This window comes from Acanthochromis polyacanthus, chromosome 6 (genome assembly GCF_021347895.1).
Source record: "Acanthochromis polyacanthus isolate Apoly-LR-REF ecotype Palm Island chromosome 6, KAUST_Apoly_ChrSc, whole genome shotgun sequence".
NCBI classification, from domain to species: domain Eukaryota; kingdom Metazoa; phylum Chordata; class Actinopteri; family Pomacentridae; genus Acanthochromis; species Acanthochromis polyacanthus.
The window spans coordinates 18,021,626-18,043,122 of record NC_067118.1 but is presented as its reverse complement, the minus strand read 5'-3'; the positions used below and the strand labels follow the sequence as shown (position 1 = coordinate 18,043,122).

Genomic DNA, 21,497 nt, shown 5'->3' with positions numbered 1-21,497 from the left:
TAGCAGCCTCAACAAGACCGCTGCAATAAATGCAAAGGTAAATAAACCTACAAGATGACAGCAAACTGAAGGCCAGTCCATGGGTTTTGAGTGACAGATGTGGGCTTTGAAAGAGGGCAGGGGGACATGCACATTTTCCTGTTCATACTACAATAGGTACATGTCGGTCTGCTCTGCAGATGGTCACATTGCCCTGAATACCACACACAGAAACACACAGGGCTCCCATGGACGTTTCTGAGAGGCTGTGACTCTCTACTTTTTACAGGATATAGCAGCTGGTGACAGTTTGGGCTGTAGCACTGAATCAATCAGAGTTTTCCTGAGGTGTGTCGAGTATAGGTGGCCAGACATAGCACACGATTAGTTGGTCATTTTAGAAAGTTCTAATGTGTTTGGGCTCTGTCAATGGAAACCAAGAACAAATCAAAGCAGTCCAATGCTGACTCCAGTTACAACTCTTTTAATGATAGATTATAAAACTGTTGAGGATGGAGAATCTCCTCATACAGTATTTCCTCATAACAAGCATTTGTTTTCAAGCACCACTAGTTTTAGTAGCACATGTGCAGTCCGGGTGCTTGCAGTGTGAGATTTTGGGCTGCAGTGCACACCTGCAGAGGGTCGGTTTGGACCTTTGCAGACTTTGATGAAATGGAAAGCACAGAATGGCCTTAGCTTGTTGTTGACTGCTTGCACTCAGGTATCCATGGCACAAAGAAATAAATATCTAGTGCAGGTAAGAGAGAATGTCAGAATTGAAAAGGAAAAAATGTTGATTTATCACTTACAGACAAAACATGATATCCTGGTTTCAAGTTAAAATCTATAGCAGTTTTCAAACTTACTACTTGAAAGTCTGAACCTGATTTATATTCAAGGTCAGAGTTTCAGAATGATTGGCAATAACAAGATAACCTTTGATCAGCTCACTTATAATTTTAAAGCTACACACAATCAAGGTCAAGACATTCAAGCTATAGCACATTAAATCTCATGTGGGAAATAACACTGTTTATCCACAATCAGCTGCATCAGTGTGATTCTGAACTCTGACATGTGATCAAATCACATTTCTTGTGACTGGGTCAGCGGGACACCGAGAGAGACGCAGCTCAGACAGTCAGTTTACACTTATTTCTGATTCAGACACATTGTCACAGTTAAACTAGTTGTAAAAATCGAGTGCTGCAAATAGCAAAAAACATTATGTATCTGTAATTTAACAGCAGATAGAAAGTTCTTTTGTGTAACATTATTGTGTGAACTCAGCAGCAACAACACACAACACTCTTTGCAGCAGTTATTGCTGCCATGACAATGATGTCAACAACAGGGAAATACGCCACAATAAAAAAAAAACATTCACCTGGAGACAGATTCCCTGTGAATAATCTCCTGCTACATTGTACATTCAACACCCATCCTTCCATCATCTATACACCGCTTAATCCTCATTAGGGTCGTGGGGGTGCTGGAGTCTATCCCAGCTGGGTTAGGGTGCAGGAAGGTGACACCTGGACAGGTCACCAGTCTGTCACAGGGCCACATTTAGAGACAAATAAGCACTCTCATTTACACCTATGGATAGTTTAGAGTTACCAAATAACCTGGGCATGTTTTTAGACTATGTGAGGAAGCTGAAGTACCTGAAGAAAATCCACATGTACAGGGAGAACATGCAAACTCCATACAGAAAGATGCAGGGAAAGTGGGGACGAGAACCAGGGATCTTCTAGCTGCAAGGTGACGGTGCTAACCACTGTGCAGCTACATCTAACATCACTTTAATTTACTTATCAATAAAGGAATTAAACATGTCATATTTCACAATGTATTATATCCATAACACAAGTTATGGGCTGGCTCTGAGTTTGCTATCCATTGTCATTCAGTCTGAGGATGCAGTCCGAGGTCCAGACTGAGACGTCCTGATCAACAGTTTAAAGTTTAGTTCATCTGGACATGACAGCTTGTTCAACATATGGAGTCGTGGCTGAGTCTGTGAGCTCTGGGCAGATCTACCAATCACCAGAATGTCACAAGACTGTGAGTTTGTCAATATTTTATAAGCTTTTACTTCCATCAAAAGCTACACTGGATTCATTTCTCCAGCCAGACATTCTGAGCAGAGATTTGACAGAATCACACATTAAAGGATTTGAGGAAAAACATGGTGTCAGATAGAAAATTGACCCCCATGGAAAAGTGACCTGCGGGTCACTTTTCTATTATTGAATTTTTACTGTACAGGAATGCAAGACTAACAAAACTTAACACCGTCTACTGACCACAGATTAGGCTATACACCTGTCTATATTAACTTTTATAGATCTGTGTTTTCACATTTATCGGTAAATTAGCAATGCAAAAATCGCAATTAGTATCAATTACATGTTGTTCTCTGAAATGCATTTGATGGAGGAATGAAACCAAATCCTTCCTTCATGTTGATGTGATAGGATAAGAGAGAAAGTCTGTGCTGCTTGTGAGTATGCTGTTATTATCAGCAATACTATCATTAGTATCATTCTGAATATCATTCTTTCCTGCTGACTGCTTGCTGTTGGTAAGCAGTAATTATGATGCTTCAGATGGCCTCAGCCCTCAATAAACCTCCTTTAGAGCACTTCCATTTTTCCTCTCTAGATGTTATCTACTCCTGTAATCTGTTCACCCATTCACTCACTCAATCACTCACTCTCTTGCTCTTGCATCCCGTTTTTTTGTCTAGACTCACTGCTAATTTGTCTTTTCACATCATTCCGTAGTCGGGTGCCTTTTCTCGCTCTTCTCCGCCATACCCTCTGTTCCTCGTGTCCTATCTCTGTCCTTTCTATCTCCTTATTTCCTCTCTGATGGTTCTCGGCAGTCGCCAAGCTTGTTATTAGTGCCAGGTTCAAGGCTGCACTGTAATCACACCCCTGGAATTAGCAGTGGGCCCCACACTGGCAGTGAGGCACGCCGCTGACAAAACACTATAGTTATTACTGAGGCTGCTGCAATGTTGCAGCTTTGGCAGGAATCTGCTCCTTAGAGCCGTGGATTTTGATGGGCTTTGCTAAAGAGAAGCAATGAGACATACAGCAGGCGTACAGGCACCCATCCCGGGCTAGGGGATAAAATACACACTGGATGGCTACCAATAGGAGCAATAAGTGGCACAGTTTGTGTTTGTGTGGGTGCAGGTGGTGCTTAAGCACTGGGAACATAGCCATATTGGAAAGACAATAGAATGGACATAATGGGGACGCGTTTCATTATTGTGGGATAGAGATAGGAAGGCAGAGCATGCTGTATTAGGACAGGGTGTAATAGAAATCCATTTACTTGACAATAACAAGCCATTTAGTGTCACTCAGAGACTTGCAGCTTTGTGTTTGTCTGATGAAGCAGCCAAACATCAAAACATAACAAGCCCTGTTTCTATTATTTAAACCCAACCTCCAACCACAGTAGAGTATTATTCTCAGACAAAACTGATTATTTCTTGGATCAATCTTTTCTTGATTAAGGGCACTGATTTGATTTCTTAATATGTTCAAACTCTCCAGTGCTGCTGCTGATGCTGCAAGAACTTTGTGATGATCCATGAATACAACAGTGATGAACAGTCAAATCTGCTCAGCCTCTGCTGTCTTCACATGTTAAATTCTCACTTGTTCTTTTCATGCTACTGCATGAACATATCAAGCATTTAAATGTCAAATTTCAAATGAAATTCCTTATATGTCCACCCCTTCCAGCGCTTAAAGCTGATATAGACCGGAAAAGGCAGCTTTCTGAAAATGAGTGACTTTGCACTAAAAGCACATGGAATTATCTCAGATTCTTCTCCATTTGTTTAAAAAATAACCAGTGTCAAAATGTGACTCGGTGATTTGTTACAATGGATATTTTTGCAATTGTGTACATGAGGAATGTTCAGGATAGTAAGCAGGTACTTACAGCAGGGTCCTTTGCGTAGCACCTTGATGCGTCGCTGTGTCTTGCACTGAGCTTTCTCCAGCTCACACTCATTGGTGTAGGTGGATGAATCGGAGCCGCAAACTGGCGCCACCAGGGACGGACATTCCACTCTCTTGCAAACACACTCAGCCTTGGCCGGGTCAGATGGGTCACGCGCACATATAGCGCCAAAGCCACACAGCATCCCTCTGCAGCCTATCAGATGGGGAGAACAAGAGGAAAATTAATTAGAATTGACATAAGAACACTTGATCTGAACAAGGTCTAATGTCACAAATTCAAATCTAGTTAATGACCACAAATCTGCCCAGTGGATGGGGTTCTGGTGTTGTGTACTCTTCCAACATGAACTGATTATGTTTGAACAAAGTCTTTTGTGTTTTTTTTTTCTCTAACTTCATCTCACAGAAGTTTTCAAGATTAAATCTACAGAAAGTTTTTGTTTAACATCAGACAGCCATGTCTGAACAGATTCATCTCAACATGTGCTGGTTATGGGGGTCTTTGTGGGGAACTCTACACAGTTCAGCAACAGAAAAGCAAAAGGAATTAAATGTGATCCTGCCGTAAAGTAAACAGATGCTCTCAATTCATTCAGGGAGAATCTACCCACCCATGCAGAGAAAACACAGCGTGTTGTTGGGCATGCTGGGTCTTTTGCCGATTTTGGAAAAACTTCCATGTTAAAATTTTTTAAATTCAGCAACAACGTTAAAATCAATCTACAGCCAGCAGGCTGATACACACAGTCCTGTGGACAGTTCATGAGTCTGCCGTCTTTGAAACATCAATGATGCACCGCTCAGGAAAACATGGAGGGCCGGCCACATGGAGACAAACCAAGGTTAACCAAACTCTTCAAGGCTGCACAAGTCAAGCAACAACAACTGCTAAGACTTTGAACCTAAACCTCCCACTGACTCCTTGGCTTTGATCAAGTGTGAAACAGCAAATGATAAACTTCGTCAGAGAACTGCTGAAGGAACGACGCAAACAGGCGGGATGTGCGTGGATATGTGTTTGTGTACACAGCATCAACTTAGAGAGTAATTGACCCGTACTGTGGCAGCTACAACTGCTGCTGTGGCTCTGTGCCCACTTAGAGGGCTGTTGGGCAGGCAGCTGGCATGACGTCCTTGCCTCAGCGTTGGGGGGCATTTAAAGAGATGGCGAGCTCTCACAGATAGCCAACCTGATTGGAAATCAATGGGCAACAGCACATAAAAATCCACCCCCCAAAAAAAGTCTCCTTGCTTGGAGAGGCGAGCAGCCAGTGTCAAAGCTGAGGATATATATGTCACACCCGTGCACCCACACAGAACTATTTCTTATCACTGGCTCCCAGGCTAGGTCTAAACGGAAGGCAGCATGTCCGCTTGGACTCACTAGCAGGTGGCTTCCCTAGTACTGGACAGACAGAGCAACAGTCTGACAGACACACAGACATACACAAAGTCTCTATGTGCAGCACAGACAACTGGTCCAGCATCTGCCCAAGGCGTCTCATTCTGTCTCACTCCTCACACTGAAGCACATTGTGTGAAACTGCGTATGTGTGAGCCTGTTTGTGTGTGCGTGTAGAGTGACAGGCGAGGAGGCTGTTTTTGAGTTGCCCACTGTTCCCTGTGGGGGAGCGCCTGACAGCTACCTGAGCTCCCTCTCTCTTGTACCGGGGGAAAGAGAAGCGAGTGTGTATGTGCCGAAGCTACCCTTGAATGCATCTGTATTCTTGACAGCGTGTGTGTGTCTGAGAGGTGTAGGCATTAGGTGTCTCTCACGCATACACACACACGCCTGTGGCCTGGTGCTAGCATGAAGGACTTGTCACAACTGGCCCACTGCTGGTGCCGTGTGTGTTTCAGTGCGTGTGCATGTGAGTGGTTCTGAAGCGGAGCCGTGCAAGCAGGGTGACAGGAGGTGAGATTCAATCCAACTGTGTCAGATGTGTACAAGAGAGAGTATAACAGAACGAAAAAAAGACAAAAAAACACAAGAGACTGAGGATGCATGTCACCAAAAGTATCTCTACGGTCGACATGTATCAGCTTTGTTTCTTCACAGTACAGATGTATTCCAGTAAAGTCAGACAACAAATCATATAAATATTATTATCAATGTACACTGCCGTTAAAAAGTTTGGGGTCACTTAGAAATTTATTGTACTTATTTTTGAAAAGAAAGGCATTTTTTTCAATGAAGATAACATTAAACGAATCAGAAATACAGTCTTGACATTGTGATAAATGACTATTCTAGCTGGAAACGGCAGATTTTTAATGGAATATCTACATAGGGATACAGAGGAACATTTCCAGCAACCATCACTCCTGTGTTCTAATGCTACATTGTGTTAGCTAATGGTGTTGAAAGGCTGATTGATGATTAGAAAACCCTTGTGCAATTATGTTAGCACATAAATAAAAGTGTCAGTTTTCATTAAAAAAAAAACATACAATTGTATGGGGGACCCCAAACTTTTGAACGGTAGTGTAACTTACAAAAATGTAGGTTCAGAAAACAAAAAGAAATCATGCATGCCAGCGGTGGAGTGTAACCAGATCCCCTCAGCGATTGTTTCCTACAAGAAAATCTCAGTAGCCCCAAGCTTAGCTGACTGACAAAAGACTGACACAGGAGCTGAAGGCTCTGTCAAAGCGAAGGTATCAAGTGCAGGCTCTGGACCGAGAGTACAAACTGCATACTTATACACTGCAAGTTCTTTCCTGGGAAAAATCCTCCTGGAATCTGAAAACAGATATATGTAGGACCTTCAATTTCTGAAATAAATAAAAACCTTTGGCAGTCATGAAAAGGGTTATCTACTGTGGCTGAAAGAAAAGTACACCACCAACAAAAACTTTATCAACAATACATTTCAACAGTACTGGCTCTGACCTATTTTGACTCTCTGGGAGTGCAGACACAATGACAAAAATGGTGAGGATCCAGTGGACATGTCCTGGAGATAGGTCAGTGTTATTATACAAAGATCATTTATTATACAGCCTCCAGAAACCCAGAGTAAAGGTTTCCCCGCTGGCGCACACAGCTAAAGTGCTGGTTATCCTACTACTGCATGGTCTTGGCACTAAATGAACAGAGACAAGTATTTCGACACAATAGTCATCAGTTTACAGAACATATTACTTCTATAAGTTCAACAAAACCAAGTAGCACTGCCAGACAAAAGCAACAGATTTTGGCTTTGACTTTGTTACTCAGACACTACATTTGTCCAATATGAAGCTAACGTCATGAAGTACAGTTAGTAACATGGTCAATAAAGTCTCACACTTAAATGTGTAATAGCTATATTTATCCACAGTAAAAATGTATTAGGCTCACATTAAAGGCTGTAAGACTGTGAGATGCCTGCTGTTTATTTGCCTTGTCTTTTCAAGTGACCCGTAGCCATCCATGGCAGGTGGATCATAAGTTTCAGGGCAAGTGACTCAAGATACCCTGAAGTGCCTACCAGTGGGTTTGATAGTCATGCTTTCTATAAAAAAAATAACCAAAATGACACAATTTATCAGCGATAAACTGTAAAAATAGAAAGAATCATCGGCTATTCAACATTCTAGAGTGGTTCTGTCAGAAGAAATAAATCACAGGTTAAAAATCACACTCACATTCACAGCTACAGACAATTTAGGGTTACCAATTAACCTCAGCATGTTTTTGGACTGTGGGAGGAAGCCACGGTACCTGGAAAAAACTCACACATGGACAGGGAGAACATGCAAACTCCATGCAGAAAGATCCTGGGAAGGTGGGGACGAGAACCAGGGCTCTTCTAGCTGCAAGGAAAAAGTGCTAACCACCAATCCACTGTGCAGCCCCAGGAAATACGTCATACTTGATTGATAACACAAATGCTGCATGGCCCAAAACGGCACACAGAGGAGCAAGTTGTCAGCAAGTTGAAGGAAGATACATTCAACATGGTGAAATATCTTTTAAGAGCGAATGTGCTTAAATCTAGCTTACAATGACTGCAAGAATGCAAACAGTTTTAATAGATAATTAAAAAAAACAACTTTAGTTTTGTTATATTTTAAAATGCATGCATGCAAAAGCATAGCATTGTTTTACTGCAAAGGAGACATTCTGTAAGCGCTCTCTACTTCTAGCCACGGTTGTGCTGTTTAAATGGAGGGGCAAGACGTTATTTTACGGAAAATGAGACAGGAGCAAAAATGCCCAGAAAGTGTTTAAGCTTTTACAGGGTGCCACCCAGGAGAGTGGACTTAACAGTCAAATGTGTTGGACCATTGATTGTTTGTAATATTTTTATTACCTCACTGTTTTATCATTATTTCATACATTCTTCACTTTCATTTTCAGTTGCTGTTTCCTTTTGTGTGCATCAAAACTAAATGGTTGGGTGGTCCTGTAGCTCAACAGGTTGAATGGGTGACCCATAAACGGGGCTAAAGGCTCTGATGTAGCGCTCATGGGTTCTAGTACAACCCATGGATATTTGCTGCATGTCTTTACCCCACTCTTCTACCCACGTTTCCTGTCTCTCACTCCCTCTACTGTGAACTACAATAAAGGCCAAAATGCCAAGTAAAAACTTTTTTTTAACAAAAGACTAAACGTCGAAGTTCATTTTAATTGTAAAAATACATCCATGCAACTCTAATCACAAAGCCCCAGTTAATGACCTCACTCATGTAAGTAATAATCAATGACCTGTCTGTTACTGCTGTGCATATTCAGCAACAACAACAAAAATCTTCCATTTCTTTTTCAACTCCTAGCACCACCTTAGTATAGCAAACTCCCTGCACAGCCCGTGACAAAAAATGGGGAGATTTTCTAATATTTTGTCTAGCCATACTGACATGAAACGTGTAATAATAGAAACACCTCTCACAAACACTATACAGTTGAGCACCACCACAAATTACGCTCTCAGAAATGACTATAAAGTTGAATCCTCCAAAACAAATTCAGCACAACCTGAAATATTACAACCTTCACACAGGCTGGCCTTATTGCAGGCAGGTATTGTTTGTAGCTATGTGTACATCATAAACTGGAAGCTGTGTAAGTGTATGTTATATTGCAAAAAATGCTCACAGCCAAACGTTTTCTAGGCCCCAGGGCGATATGTGTCCTGCCACAGCATTGTACCTCAGGGCAGATTTTTTTTCCCCCCACTGGTTGCGAGAGCCTCCTGCATTTTTAACAATTCCAATGACCCGATAAAGACCAGGAATATTAAATAGGGATTAGTTCTTATTGGACGACCCTGATCTCTTAAGTTCTGGTCCCTTATATTCCAACAGTGTAAAAAAATCCACTGTTTCGACAATGAGTTCAAGTTTAGCTTTCTTTTCTAATAGCTATTATTTTATCTGTCTTCATTTTGAAATGGTGGTCTGCGGCAGAGTGCACATTTTCACGGCTCATTGTTTGAGGCAGGCACATTATCAACAGTTAACTTTACAGTATCAATGTATAGTTATATATAAAAGAGCTAAAAGATCAAAATATACACTACCGTTCAAAAGTTTGGGCTCACCCAGACAATTTCATGTTTTTTTTAGAGAAATTCACACTTCTATTCACATGCTAATATAATTGCATAAGGGTTTTCTAATCATCAGTTAGCTTTTCAACACCGTTAGCTAACACAATGTAGCATTAGAACACAGGAGTGATGGTTGCTGGAAATGTTCCTATGTAGATATTCCATTAAAAATCAGCCGTTTCCAGCTAGAATAGTCATTTACCACATTAACAATGTCTAGACTGCATTTCTGATTCATTTAATATTATTTTTATTGGGGAAAAAAATGCTTTTCTTTCAAAAATGAGGATATTTCTAAGTGACTCCAAACTTTTGAACAGTAGTGTAAGCAGTGCTGGAAAACCAGTGCTAGTCTGGGTCCAAATAATAAGGTTTATAATGAGAACCACTGTGTTCCTCTGCGACTAACAAGTATGACCTGTGGAGATTGTTTTCTCTCACCTGATTTGTAAAAACAGTGGAAATTCAATACATATTATGTGTTCGGAGTGGAGCTGCACTATATGCAGTTTCAGAATTGACACTGTGTTGCACAAGAGTCATATCGCAGGAAGTGCAATGTGAAGTTGGGTAAATAATTTAAGCCCCACATGGTACAACTTCTTTGCTGATTGATATAGAAAAAACTAACTTACATGGCTCTCATTTTCCATGACAAATCTACAAGTGAAGTCCGTCTGGTTTGTTTGCTAGTTTATTTACACAGACACAGATGACAAATAAGAATTGCAATGTGAATTGTAGAGCTCCACTATTGGAATATTAGGCAGAAATGTAGCCAAATTGGAAATGAGAGCAATTCTCAGTTTATTTAAACATTTAAATATGACTGTCCAAAAAAAGCGCAGTGAAAATATTTTGTCTCGAAAGCTAAATGGGGTAATCATGATCTCAATATTGATTAAAATATTTGTAATTATCATTTAGGCCACAATCCTGCTGCCCATGTTATTTTTCTGGAAATATTTTGACAACAGAGAAGATGATGTTGACCAAAAAGCACTCTACTGGCAGCGTATTGTAACTGTTTCCACTACACTAATTAGTTTGACCATTTAAATCAGCACCACAAAGCCCTGCATGATGAGTGCAAAAGTCTGATCTGAATGCCATCCAAAGCAAATAACCATTTCTGGTGCCTTTTCCAGTGTTAGACTAAATGAGGAAATTTCCATGACTCACAATCAAGTTTTTACTGTAAAAAGTAATTATTAAGCTTTTTTGAAATTAGTTTGAATTATCTCTGCAGATGCAATGGAGGACTCATCACATACTGTATTATCTGTGCAACATTTTGTTAGTTGCTTGCTTTTCGACATAGATTCAGAGAGACACAGATTCAATAAATATGCCCCCAAACCAGAAAGTTCCCATTATTGTGAGATTGTTTCTACTCCGTGGACAAAATGTCCCTATAGCCCAAGTCCGTGGTGAAATGCTTTTATCAGTTTCCTTGTTTTGCTGCCTTGTTGTATCTACCTCAAAGAAAGTGAAAAGGGGAGAAGTGGACTGTTATGGCAAACGTGAACGCATTCAAACCCAATAAGGCTTGACAGAATCGCCTTGGCAAACTCAAATTGGCTACTTTAGGGAAGGAAAACTGTCCTCTGCTAGGGGAAGAGTTAAACGCAGCATGCAAATAGTCTGCTTTTCTGACTCTGAAAAAATTTAAAATCTCATTTGTGTTGTTGTTGGTTGGAAATGGGTTCAATTTAGCTAACTGTGCACATAAAGTTTTTAAGCTGACAAATTCTCAACAAGAAAAGCAATCAGAGAGTGCAGCACTCCGCCAAGGCTGCTCAGTCGCATTATTTCTGATGGATGAAATCTTTAATAAATCTTTAATAAAAAATAACTTGCGCTGAGTACAGATATGTGTTATGCATGTGTACGTTATGTACGGACACCGAATCGCCTGATCTAAAAATGTAGGGTGGCGGGAATTGATGAGACTCGGAAACACCCCCACAATTTAATCAATTGTTCCTTGTATCATTTCCGACGGATAATTCCCGATAAGTCCGAGGCGGTCAATTTTTAGTAGGATCGCAATCCTGTGATTGTCAACAAACAGCTGACATAGTCATAGTTACAGTGCTGTTATCTCGCAATGACACAGAAATCTTTAACAAATCCGTGGATTCCGACTATAAGTCTCATCACTGCCAAAATCTAATGAGGTGGTCCTCGTGTCACTTCTGACCTTCCCTGAAAATTTCATCCAAATCCATTAGTCTGTTTTCAAGTATATTTGCGAACAGTCAGACAGGCGGACGGACAAGCGCATGCTGATCGTCACATAACTCCACTGCGTTCCTTGGCAGAGTAATAACTGAGTTCATCCACATCCTAGTCAGGTGGTAACTCTGCGCGCCACACGTGTCATGCCATGCAACGCAAATGATGAACACACTCATGACGTGATTTCTGCTCTATGATCCCACTCTCAGTCTGCCAATTATCAGTTTTAAGTATTTGGTGGCTTCATGATATCATGACGTTGCAGAGATGCTGTGTGGCAAAACAACAAATGCTTCTTCCTCTACACTACTGTTCAAATGTTTAGTGTCATCCAGACAATTTCATGTTTTCCATGAAAACTGACACTTTTATTCATGTGCTAACATAATTGCACGAGGGTTTTCTAATCATCAATTAGCCTTTCAACACCATTAGCTAACACAATGTAGCATTAGAACACAGGAGTGATGGTTGCTGGAAATGTTCCTCTGTACCTCTATGTAGGTAGATATTCCATTAAAAATCTGTCATTTCCAGCTAGAATAGTCATTTATCACAATGTCTAGACTGTATTTCTGATTCATTTAGTGCTATCTTCATTGAAAGAAACTGCTTCTTTTAAAAAATAAGGACATTTCCAAGTGACCCCAAACTTTTGAAGGCTAGTGTATGTTGGAAAGTATAGATACATTTTCAAATGCTGGCTGAGGTTATGTTTTTGTTCAGCCAATTTTGCAGCAGTCCGGTTTGCTTTAGCTGGAGAAAAAAGGAGAGGAGAAGAGGAAAGGAAAGGAAGGTGTGCATGAATAATTAACAGTCCTGAACTTTACATGGGTGACAAGAATAGCGGCCGAATTACTGGGACAGCCGGGGCAGTGACGTACAAATGGCTAATGTGTTGAGTAACCCGTTCAGGTGAAGCCAATTGGACCGTGATCAGATTAAATCTGCAAACGGTGGCTTCGGCTTTGACTAATGACCTACTGACTGCTAGGAAATCAGGAAAGGAAAGTTGATGGAGGGAGATACAGCTTCGTGGGATCAAAGTGACACTGCATTAATGTAGAATGGGTCTAAATTCATTACGCTCTAGCACTCCTCGGGGACATCTTCCACTTACTCCCTAATAAAGGGACCTTTTCTTTTAAGCTGACGCTAAGTAATACAGATGTGCTCCTCAGCTGGGCAGCTTTTAACAGTATTCCCCTCTCTCTCTGTCTCTGTTTCTCTCTCTCTCTCTCACACACTATAAGAGGGCTTTAGCCTCTCTATCAGTGTAGCTGTGCCAGAAGACCTTCGTGGTGAGGGGACAGGTTGCTATAGAAACAGCCAGTGATGCAATCGGCACAGAGCAGCTTCTCTCATCATGTTGGGAGTGGAAACTTTCCGTCATGCACACAGGTGGTTTAAATATGTATACACATGCACTTTCTCTCACACACACACACACACACACACACATACACACACACACACACAGTTCCCATAATAAACTACTACCTCCATATTAAACTCCTTGCAGTAGTTTTTTGAGCTCACTGTTTAGTTTCATTGCAGTCATTGTATATAACTTCATCCATTAGGTGCCTGAGGGTAAAAATCTCATTTTGAAAATCTAATTCTCTTACTATAACCACACACTGTACTGAAGCTGTAGGTGTTTAGCATAGATGTGGAGAACAGCAATAGATCGGTGCAGTACTGATTAACAGTTGCCTTCCCCTGCACGTCAACAGAATTATTTACCGCTGAGTCCAGTTGTGATATACTGTGTCCCTGCAGAAAACATAAAGAAGGAAACACAATAGTGGCCAACGGCTACACCTGGTAAAATATCTGAGGAGGAAAATCAACCCTACATGGCTTATATTGATCCCTGGTTAGTGTTCCTCAGGGGACTGATGCCGTCAATTATTGATTGTGCAGCAATCATACAACACCCAGCGTGAAATAAAGAAAACATCTGCACACAAAAGAGCGCCCCACCTTACCAGCTCAGTATGAGGAATCGCCTCTTTAAACCAGGTAAATGAAAAGAAAAAAAGGTGAAGGAGGGAAGAGAAAGGAGACTTTCAAAGGATTTTTAGAAGAAAACAACTTTTCTCTTGTCCTGCTTTTGCAACTGCATTGCTCTTATCAGAGGGGAAGCAGAATAAATTGAAGAAAGAAAACTGTGGAGGGCTACTCTTTCACTGTATTTTCTCTGTGCTTTTAGCTGCACTTCTCTGCTCGAAGATGGAGAGGGTGTGAGTTTGTCTTTGCAGGTGTATATGTGTGTGAGGGCTGGTACAGTATAGTATTTTCTCCTCTCACATAAAGGGGGCAATCAATTTCCTTCTCTTCCTGCTTCTTGAATGCAGCACACATGCTCATACAGCTGAGCGCCTGGGCTCTGACCTGGCCAACACACAGGATGAACTTATTTACCAAACTCCAGCCCAAACCTGCATGAGTCTTTCCAGAAAATGAGAGATAAAGCTGCAGACAAAGCGAGTCAAGAAAGGGAAAAGAGAGAAGGCAGGCGAGGGGGAAAAAAAATGTTTTATTTGAAGCAATACTATATGAGATGAAGAAACAGAGGTGAGGAAAGGTTACAGCAAAATATGAGAGGCAGATGGAAAATAACTACAATCCCTCTTTCTCCACATGCACCTTCTTAAATCCAGCAAGTCAAAGAAACCCTCACCAGCCACTAATAATTTGGAGACTGAGGCATAACTGATGCAAAAACGTCCTCTAGGTTCTTATGAACAAAAGGAACAAAGAGAGCTCCAAACACGTCTGCTTACAACAGGCCTCAGACACAGCAAACATATCTGTGTTCATTAGCATTATTTGTATCTCTGTGTGAAATCAATAGGTCACAATTTGAAAATACGGCGACTCTGCTTTTTAGAGGATATGTTTAAAACTAATCAGCCTGTAGATCCATATATTTTCCCTGCTGGCTTTGTTGCTCAGTTACTTCAACTACGACTGCTGTTACTGCTGTGAGATTTTGTCAATGCTATTTCTAGCCTCCCTTGGATATGGTTACTTTTTTTATTTTTATTTTAATGATGTCCCACTGGCATTAAGTGTAAATAAACAAACCATACAAAAGCCAGAGTGAGCACACACAGATTCATGTACTAAAGGTTCTGTTGCGTAGCTTGGGGAAAGTTCAGTTTCATGGTAAGTATGTCAGCAACTTTACACAAGCATGAGAGTAAAATACACCAAGTTGTTTTAATGTCCCTAAACTGCAAATGTTCAGGGGTTAAAACCGAGCTCTGTCTCCTGCAATATGTTCCTATAATACAAAACTACATGTTTTGAAGGGAAAGATTTTTTTCTCCATTTATGCTTTGTGACACAACAGAAATATTTTTACTCAGTCAACATAGTTTTATCACTCCACCAAGGAATGCGGCAGAGTTATGACGATCAGCATACGTTTGTCCATCTGTCTGTCTGTCTGTCTGTCTGTTAGCAACTTTACTCAAAAACAGGCTAAGGGATTTGGATAAAAATTTCAGGGATGGTCAGAAATGACACAAGGACTGAGTGATTGGATTTTGGCAGTGATGCGGCTTATTGTCTGAATTCACAGGTTTGTTAAAGATTTCTGTATCATTGCCAGATAGCAGTACGGCGTCACTGTAACTATGAAAACAAGGGAACACTACGTCAGCTGCCTGCTGATGATCACATGATTGCAGTCCTACAAATCGACTGCTGCAGACTTATCGGGACTTATCAGTTGGAAATGATACAAGGAACAACTGATTGAACTGTGGGGGGGTTTCCGAGTCTCATCAATTCCCACCACCTGCTAAACAGTTTAGGTCACGTGATTCTGTATCGGTACATAATGTACACATGCATAACACACGCCTGTGCTCGGTGCAAGGTCATTTTGATTGTGGGTACATCTATATTAAATGATTTCTGATCATCAGTAACTAATAAACCAATGCTGCATTTCGAAAAAAGAATGCGGCATTTCTAACAGTGTCATTTGGGGGAATGAACAGCCTTGGTGGAGTACTGTGCTCTTTGAGTGCTTTTCTAGTTATTGTATTGTTTTTCAGCCGACACTACTTTTTAACACCCGGTGATACATTAGATGGGGTAGGACTCATCAACTTGGTAATCCAGAAAATGGAGAAGGTTCAAGCATGTGACCAACATTGAGAAAGGGTCTCTTCCCACTCAGATGATGATATTTGCCTAAACTTACCCAGTTTTGGTGCCTAAAGCTGACCTAACCCTTCAACTTAAATGTATGATTATTCGTCCCACATGGAACATATACTCCAATCTCTGACAGGCCTCTGCCTTCTCTCCTTCAACCTACTAATGTGAATCTGTGGCTCTTTTAAACTGCAGTCATTTCCTACACAATGTGATAGCCTTACTTTACTGGGAGAAAATATGTTTCCTTCAAAAATGTTATTGAAAATGCAGCAAACCATGACTTTAACCATTATTGAAATCACACTGCTGATGGCAGAGGTTCCCTAACATTTACTAAAAAAATGTATTTCATAAAAAACTCTGAATATCAGTGTGGCAATTGTATTTATGTACTTTTGTGAGGTAACTAAGAAAAATGTCTATTTGTAAGTAATTGCCAATGGTTTTATAAACAAGTTCAAAATTCTTGCTTAGGCTAAAAGTTGTCTTTAACTGGCTTTCCTTGGAGCAAAGCAGCATCCATCTCTCACCATTCCCCTCCTTCCCATTAACTTTGCACACACTGGCACCACCCCTCTATTTTTTGTCTTGTTTTTTGGCTTTAAAATCATTGAGCAAATGCATTTTTCACACCTACTTGGGAGTGAGAAGTTATTTCAAACCTTGGAGCAGTTCTCTGTTTTGTGTTTTGTTCACTTTGTTTGGCCATATGAGCACCCAATGACTGCCAAAGCAATTAGACGGAGACCTTGTTGAGAGAACTTTGGAAATATGTTTCAAAACCAACCCCAGAGCTGTTGTATGATGTGGAAACGCAATCAAGCTGCGTTCCGGCCCGAACACAGGGCCTGTTCATTATGGGCTGTGCAAACTGTGATTTATTGGCAATCTGTAGATTTATCCAGGAAGGTTGTTCGCCTCCTACATTAGGTGTGGGATCAATAAAAGCCTCAATAGGGTTTACTGATTAGTCATGGTTCACTTAAAAATCTGCAGAGCAATAAACCAACATCTGACCATGTTTGCCGTCATGCAGACCACAACACATAAACGTACTGATGCTGACATTCATCATCATAGCCACATGGCCAGTCGCCAAATCTTTGCAAAGGATCAGTCTTTTTTCTTTTATTTATACTGTCTCTTCAATCTCAGAATACAGCAGGTGCAGCATCTTCATAAATCAGGCCGGAAATATGACAGCTCTCGACAGCTTTGAACATCTACCTAATCACGCTTGTTATGGGAGAAAAATACACGAAGAGTACACGAGGAAAAACGTTTAGTTATTTGTCTTGATCAGGGAAAGGTAACGGGGACTAAAGCAGACAGAATGATGGAATGGGAAAGAGCTGAGTCCAGGGAACTGAAATCCTCATCTCAGCAGAGTAAGAATGCTCACTTAAAAACAGCAGAATAGAGTGCAGATGATCACTCAATGGAAGCTTATAGAAGCATCTAATTCTGTGGCAAAATGGAGAATAGTTAGCAAGGCAGAGGTACGATATTATTCTTTGGAACGGACATTTTGGAGCAAAGAATTACTTTATTCATCAAGATAAAAATGACCTTTCTAGCGCTGCACAGGATATTGTTTCAGCATCAACATTTCAGTGTTTATATTTGAAATAGTTTGCAGGAAGTGAAATGTGAAGTAAAGGAAACACATCATGCTACAACTTTGTTGGTGTTTGATACAAAAAGAAAATTCTCACTTTCTTGTTGTATCCAAAGCAAAAAAGAAACAAACAAAAAACTGATGTCACACCGTAAGAGAGTGGAGTTACCAAAGAGGTTTTAAAATATAATCTGGCCACTTCCCAAGCAGAGTGCAATATCATCACACACATGCTTTTCTCAAGCTACCATCCCAGGGCTGTTGGAAAAATACAATACACAAGTTGAAACTGAGCTGTCACAGTGGAATATTATGCTGCTGCAATGGGTCCGTGGTCCGGCCAGGCAGCCAAGTCTTACATACAAAGCTATTTTAAATAGTTCTCTGCCTCACTCAGACGAAACCGTGTTGAAAAATAATGCAAGAACGAACTTATACGGACTGAAAAGCCACTGTTTTCACACTGTTTTTTCCCCCCATATTTCAGTATATACTGCAGAAAACCAAAACAATATCAACAAAAAACTAACTATGCATTTCCAGTAATGTAAAGCCCAAAACCTTTGTAATGCTCCTCATCCTCAATTGGTATAATCATGCAGTGCTGTACCGTCCAAAGATTGATACCATTTTTACTGGGCCCGTCTGTCTCTCTACTGCCCCTCACTGCGTGGCTTCATTCATGAGAGTGTGCTGCATGCATTTTTATACACTACCAGTCAAAATTTTGGACACAATGCTTTTTATTTATTTGTACTATTTTCTACATTGTAGATTAATGTTGTTTACAACACAATTCCAGATGTATCCTTTTATAGTTTTGATGACTTCAGTATTAATCCACAATGTAGAAAATAATGTAATAAAAAAAAACACTGAATGAGAAGGTGTGCTCAAACTTTTGACTGGTAGTGTATGTAATCAGCTCTCACCAATGCTTCGAATGCACACACACACACACACACACACACACACACACACACACACACACACACACACACACACACACACACACACACACACACACACACACACACACACACACACACACACGCTAGTGCTAATAGTGCTTTGTTAAACCCAAAGCACTTTACAGGAAATGCGACCCCAAACCCCATCAGCTGTAGTGCTTTGCTCTTCCTAATGAGTCACAAGGGAAATGAAAACAAGCTGTGTGCTGGCATGAACAAACTTCTGAGCTTTTACGGTGTTTCTGTTTTTCCCACTTCTCTCTGCAAGCGTCCCTTCACCCTATCTTATCAATAATGGAGGCATTGGTGACACAGCCCTATTCTGTCACCTCACATCTCCTCCACAAACTCAGCAGCAGGCAGACAGAGATGCTCCCTGAGAACAGATTACAGCTTGTCTGCAATATACATGAAGAAAACCAGCATGGCTGCCAGCGCACTCCTGAATTCAATTATTCAGCTAAGCCAGTATTATGAAGAGAGGAGACCTCTTTTGTTCATGTCTCTGGGCCCATCGTTACAACTCACTATCACCTCCCAAAAGACCTGTGATGGACTCTCTCTTTCACACACACACACACACACACACACACACACACACACACACACACACACACACACACACACACACACACACACACACACACACACACACATGCATAGTCATATTGGATGCTTCCTAATTGCAGGTAGGCATTGAGTGGGAGTTTTACAGACGATTCATTCAATCACACAAAAAAAAAACATCCACGCAGATATGGAGAGAATTGATGCAAAGACACGGGCATGCTGATGCATATAATCATGCCCGCAAACACACAAAGTGCCTAAAGCTAATATCCTCTCCATGCCTCCCTTCTTCTCTCCTGTTCACACACTCCACTCTGTTTCACTCCATCTCTCATCGCCGTCATCAAATGTTTCATCAGCGTTGCATTTCCTCTCAGTTCATGCATTAAAAAGGAGAGTTGCTGTGTTTGAGGAGGAGGTGCAGCAGTGAGTAAAACTTGCCTCTCTGTCACTGCTACCACAGCAGGGGGTTTCAGATACATTTTTTTCTGCTTCATTTGCGCGACACACCACTCCAGCTTCCTCGAGAAAACAGAGAAAACCGGGCAGCGGTGACAACTTTGAAAAGAGCCAGCTGGTGTCACATGCAAAGCCTAGAGGTCATGAGCTAAAATTAGATGAGGTTTTTTTAATGATTCAGAAGACCAGACTAAAGTGAGTCTAAAAGTCACCCAGAGTGTCCTCCTTGATAAGAGGCAGAACACAGATCCGGGGTGGTTGCATGCCACCAAATGCCAAAACTGAGTCTCTTACTGTGAAGTGCACTGCCCGGCTTAATGCACTGTAATTATGTGCAGCTGCCTGACAGCAAACACTTCATAACAGGCCTGGCTGATTTCTAGAGGTGTTATTTATTTGTTTTCTTTGTACCTAAAAAGCAGAACTGTCCAGAGTTTTTCCTCATGCACTCAGTCAGTTTTATGTGGGTGTTAGCAATCATAACTGCATCTGCAGCTTTAGACTCCCATCATTCTGGCATTGTACATGTCTGTAAACCAACCTGACTGAGGAAAATATGGCTAAATGGTGGCTACATTTGCCCTCCATGGTTCCCTGGAATATACACTTGAGCTACAGATCAATACAGGATTATAAGGTGCATTCCAGCATTTCAAGAATTTCTCTTCATATAAGAATACCAGTCTTCAGTGCATGTCTTTATGTAATGAGGCTCAAATTTTTTGACACTGACATTGATGTCCAGTTATATGTTTACTCAGGAGTGTAGTCTTTCCATCTGCATACTGTTGCTTCACTGTGCTTCAGTTCGAGTGCGTCTCCTCACTCTCAGCCGCCTCTGTTCGCTCGTGTCCACTTTGTTGTCTGTTACCCAATAACAGTGTCTGCATTACTGAGCATAATTAACACTTGAAAGCCAGGCATACTATGACAGATGTATTCCCATGCCTTTGCCAATTACCTAGGAAGAAAATGATAGCAGGAATAAAATAGAATATTTCCTTGACGTCTTTGATTTGGGTGATTTGTGTTTGAGTGATCTGCTGAACCAGCCGTGAAAACCTTAACTGACCTCATTTTCTCCGCTAACAATGTGCTACATTCTAGAATTGAATTACTAATTCAAATTAAATGCATGGATAGAAGATTTTAAAAATATGTACTGATCAAAAAAAACCCTTTAAGTTGCAAGCAATATGTTTGATGAGCTGGGTTGACATAATAATGCTGGTAATGGCATCAATTTAATATCATGTGTGACATTAAACTCAAATTTCTTTAGTAGTTCATTTGGAACTAGCTTAATGAAATCTGCCTGATTATTTTTTTCTTTACCTTGAGTTCAGAAATTTAAGAAGCTTCCTCTAACCTAACTTGTCTGAAAAACTGCAGCGATTGAAGAGGAAAAGCTAATTCTCCTAAATGAAATGTAGTTTGTTGGTTGAACATAATTCCCAGTCCAAAAAGATTGATGCACACTGTTACCTTCGGAGTCCAAACATATTTTTGAGGATGTATGGAGCTATTATCGGATCCTGTGCTGCTATTATACTTAGTGACTGCAGTAAAACGGACATTGTAAATGCCTAAATACAGACACTGGTAAATGTACTACTTTCATAAGTCTGACAAGAAAGCAAATGGAGTACATATAATGTGCACTGGAGGGTGGGAGGGAGTAAACTTAGTAGAAGTGAGTATGTCTGCAAGGAGGCAGTGACGATAGCATTTGGTGAGCATCGTTGCAGGCATTCTCTCGGTTTGAGACTTTCACATAAGATTCGAGCACGAAAGCACAAATCTGAGAGCAGGCGTTTGGTACAGAAGGCGTCTGAGAGCGAGGACATGCACTTGTAAGCCCAGGACATTTGTGCAACAGCAATAAATCTAAGTGCAGACAAACAGTTCTGAGCAGGAGCAGAGCAGATTTGCATCAAGCAGGGACCGT

General features: G+C 40.9%; 1 protein-coding gene across 1 annotated transcript in view; it reads right to left on the bottom strand.

Annotated features, from left to right (window-relative positions):
* The window catches only part of agrn (agrin), a 331,672-nt gene that overhangs the window by 132,443 nt on the left and 177,732 nt on the right, over positions 1-21,497 (bottom strand). The window contains 1 exon segment of the mRNA XM_051950218.1: positions 3,949-4,164. Coding sequence (XP_051806178.1) covers positions 3,949-4,164 — 216 coding nt within the window.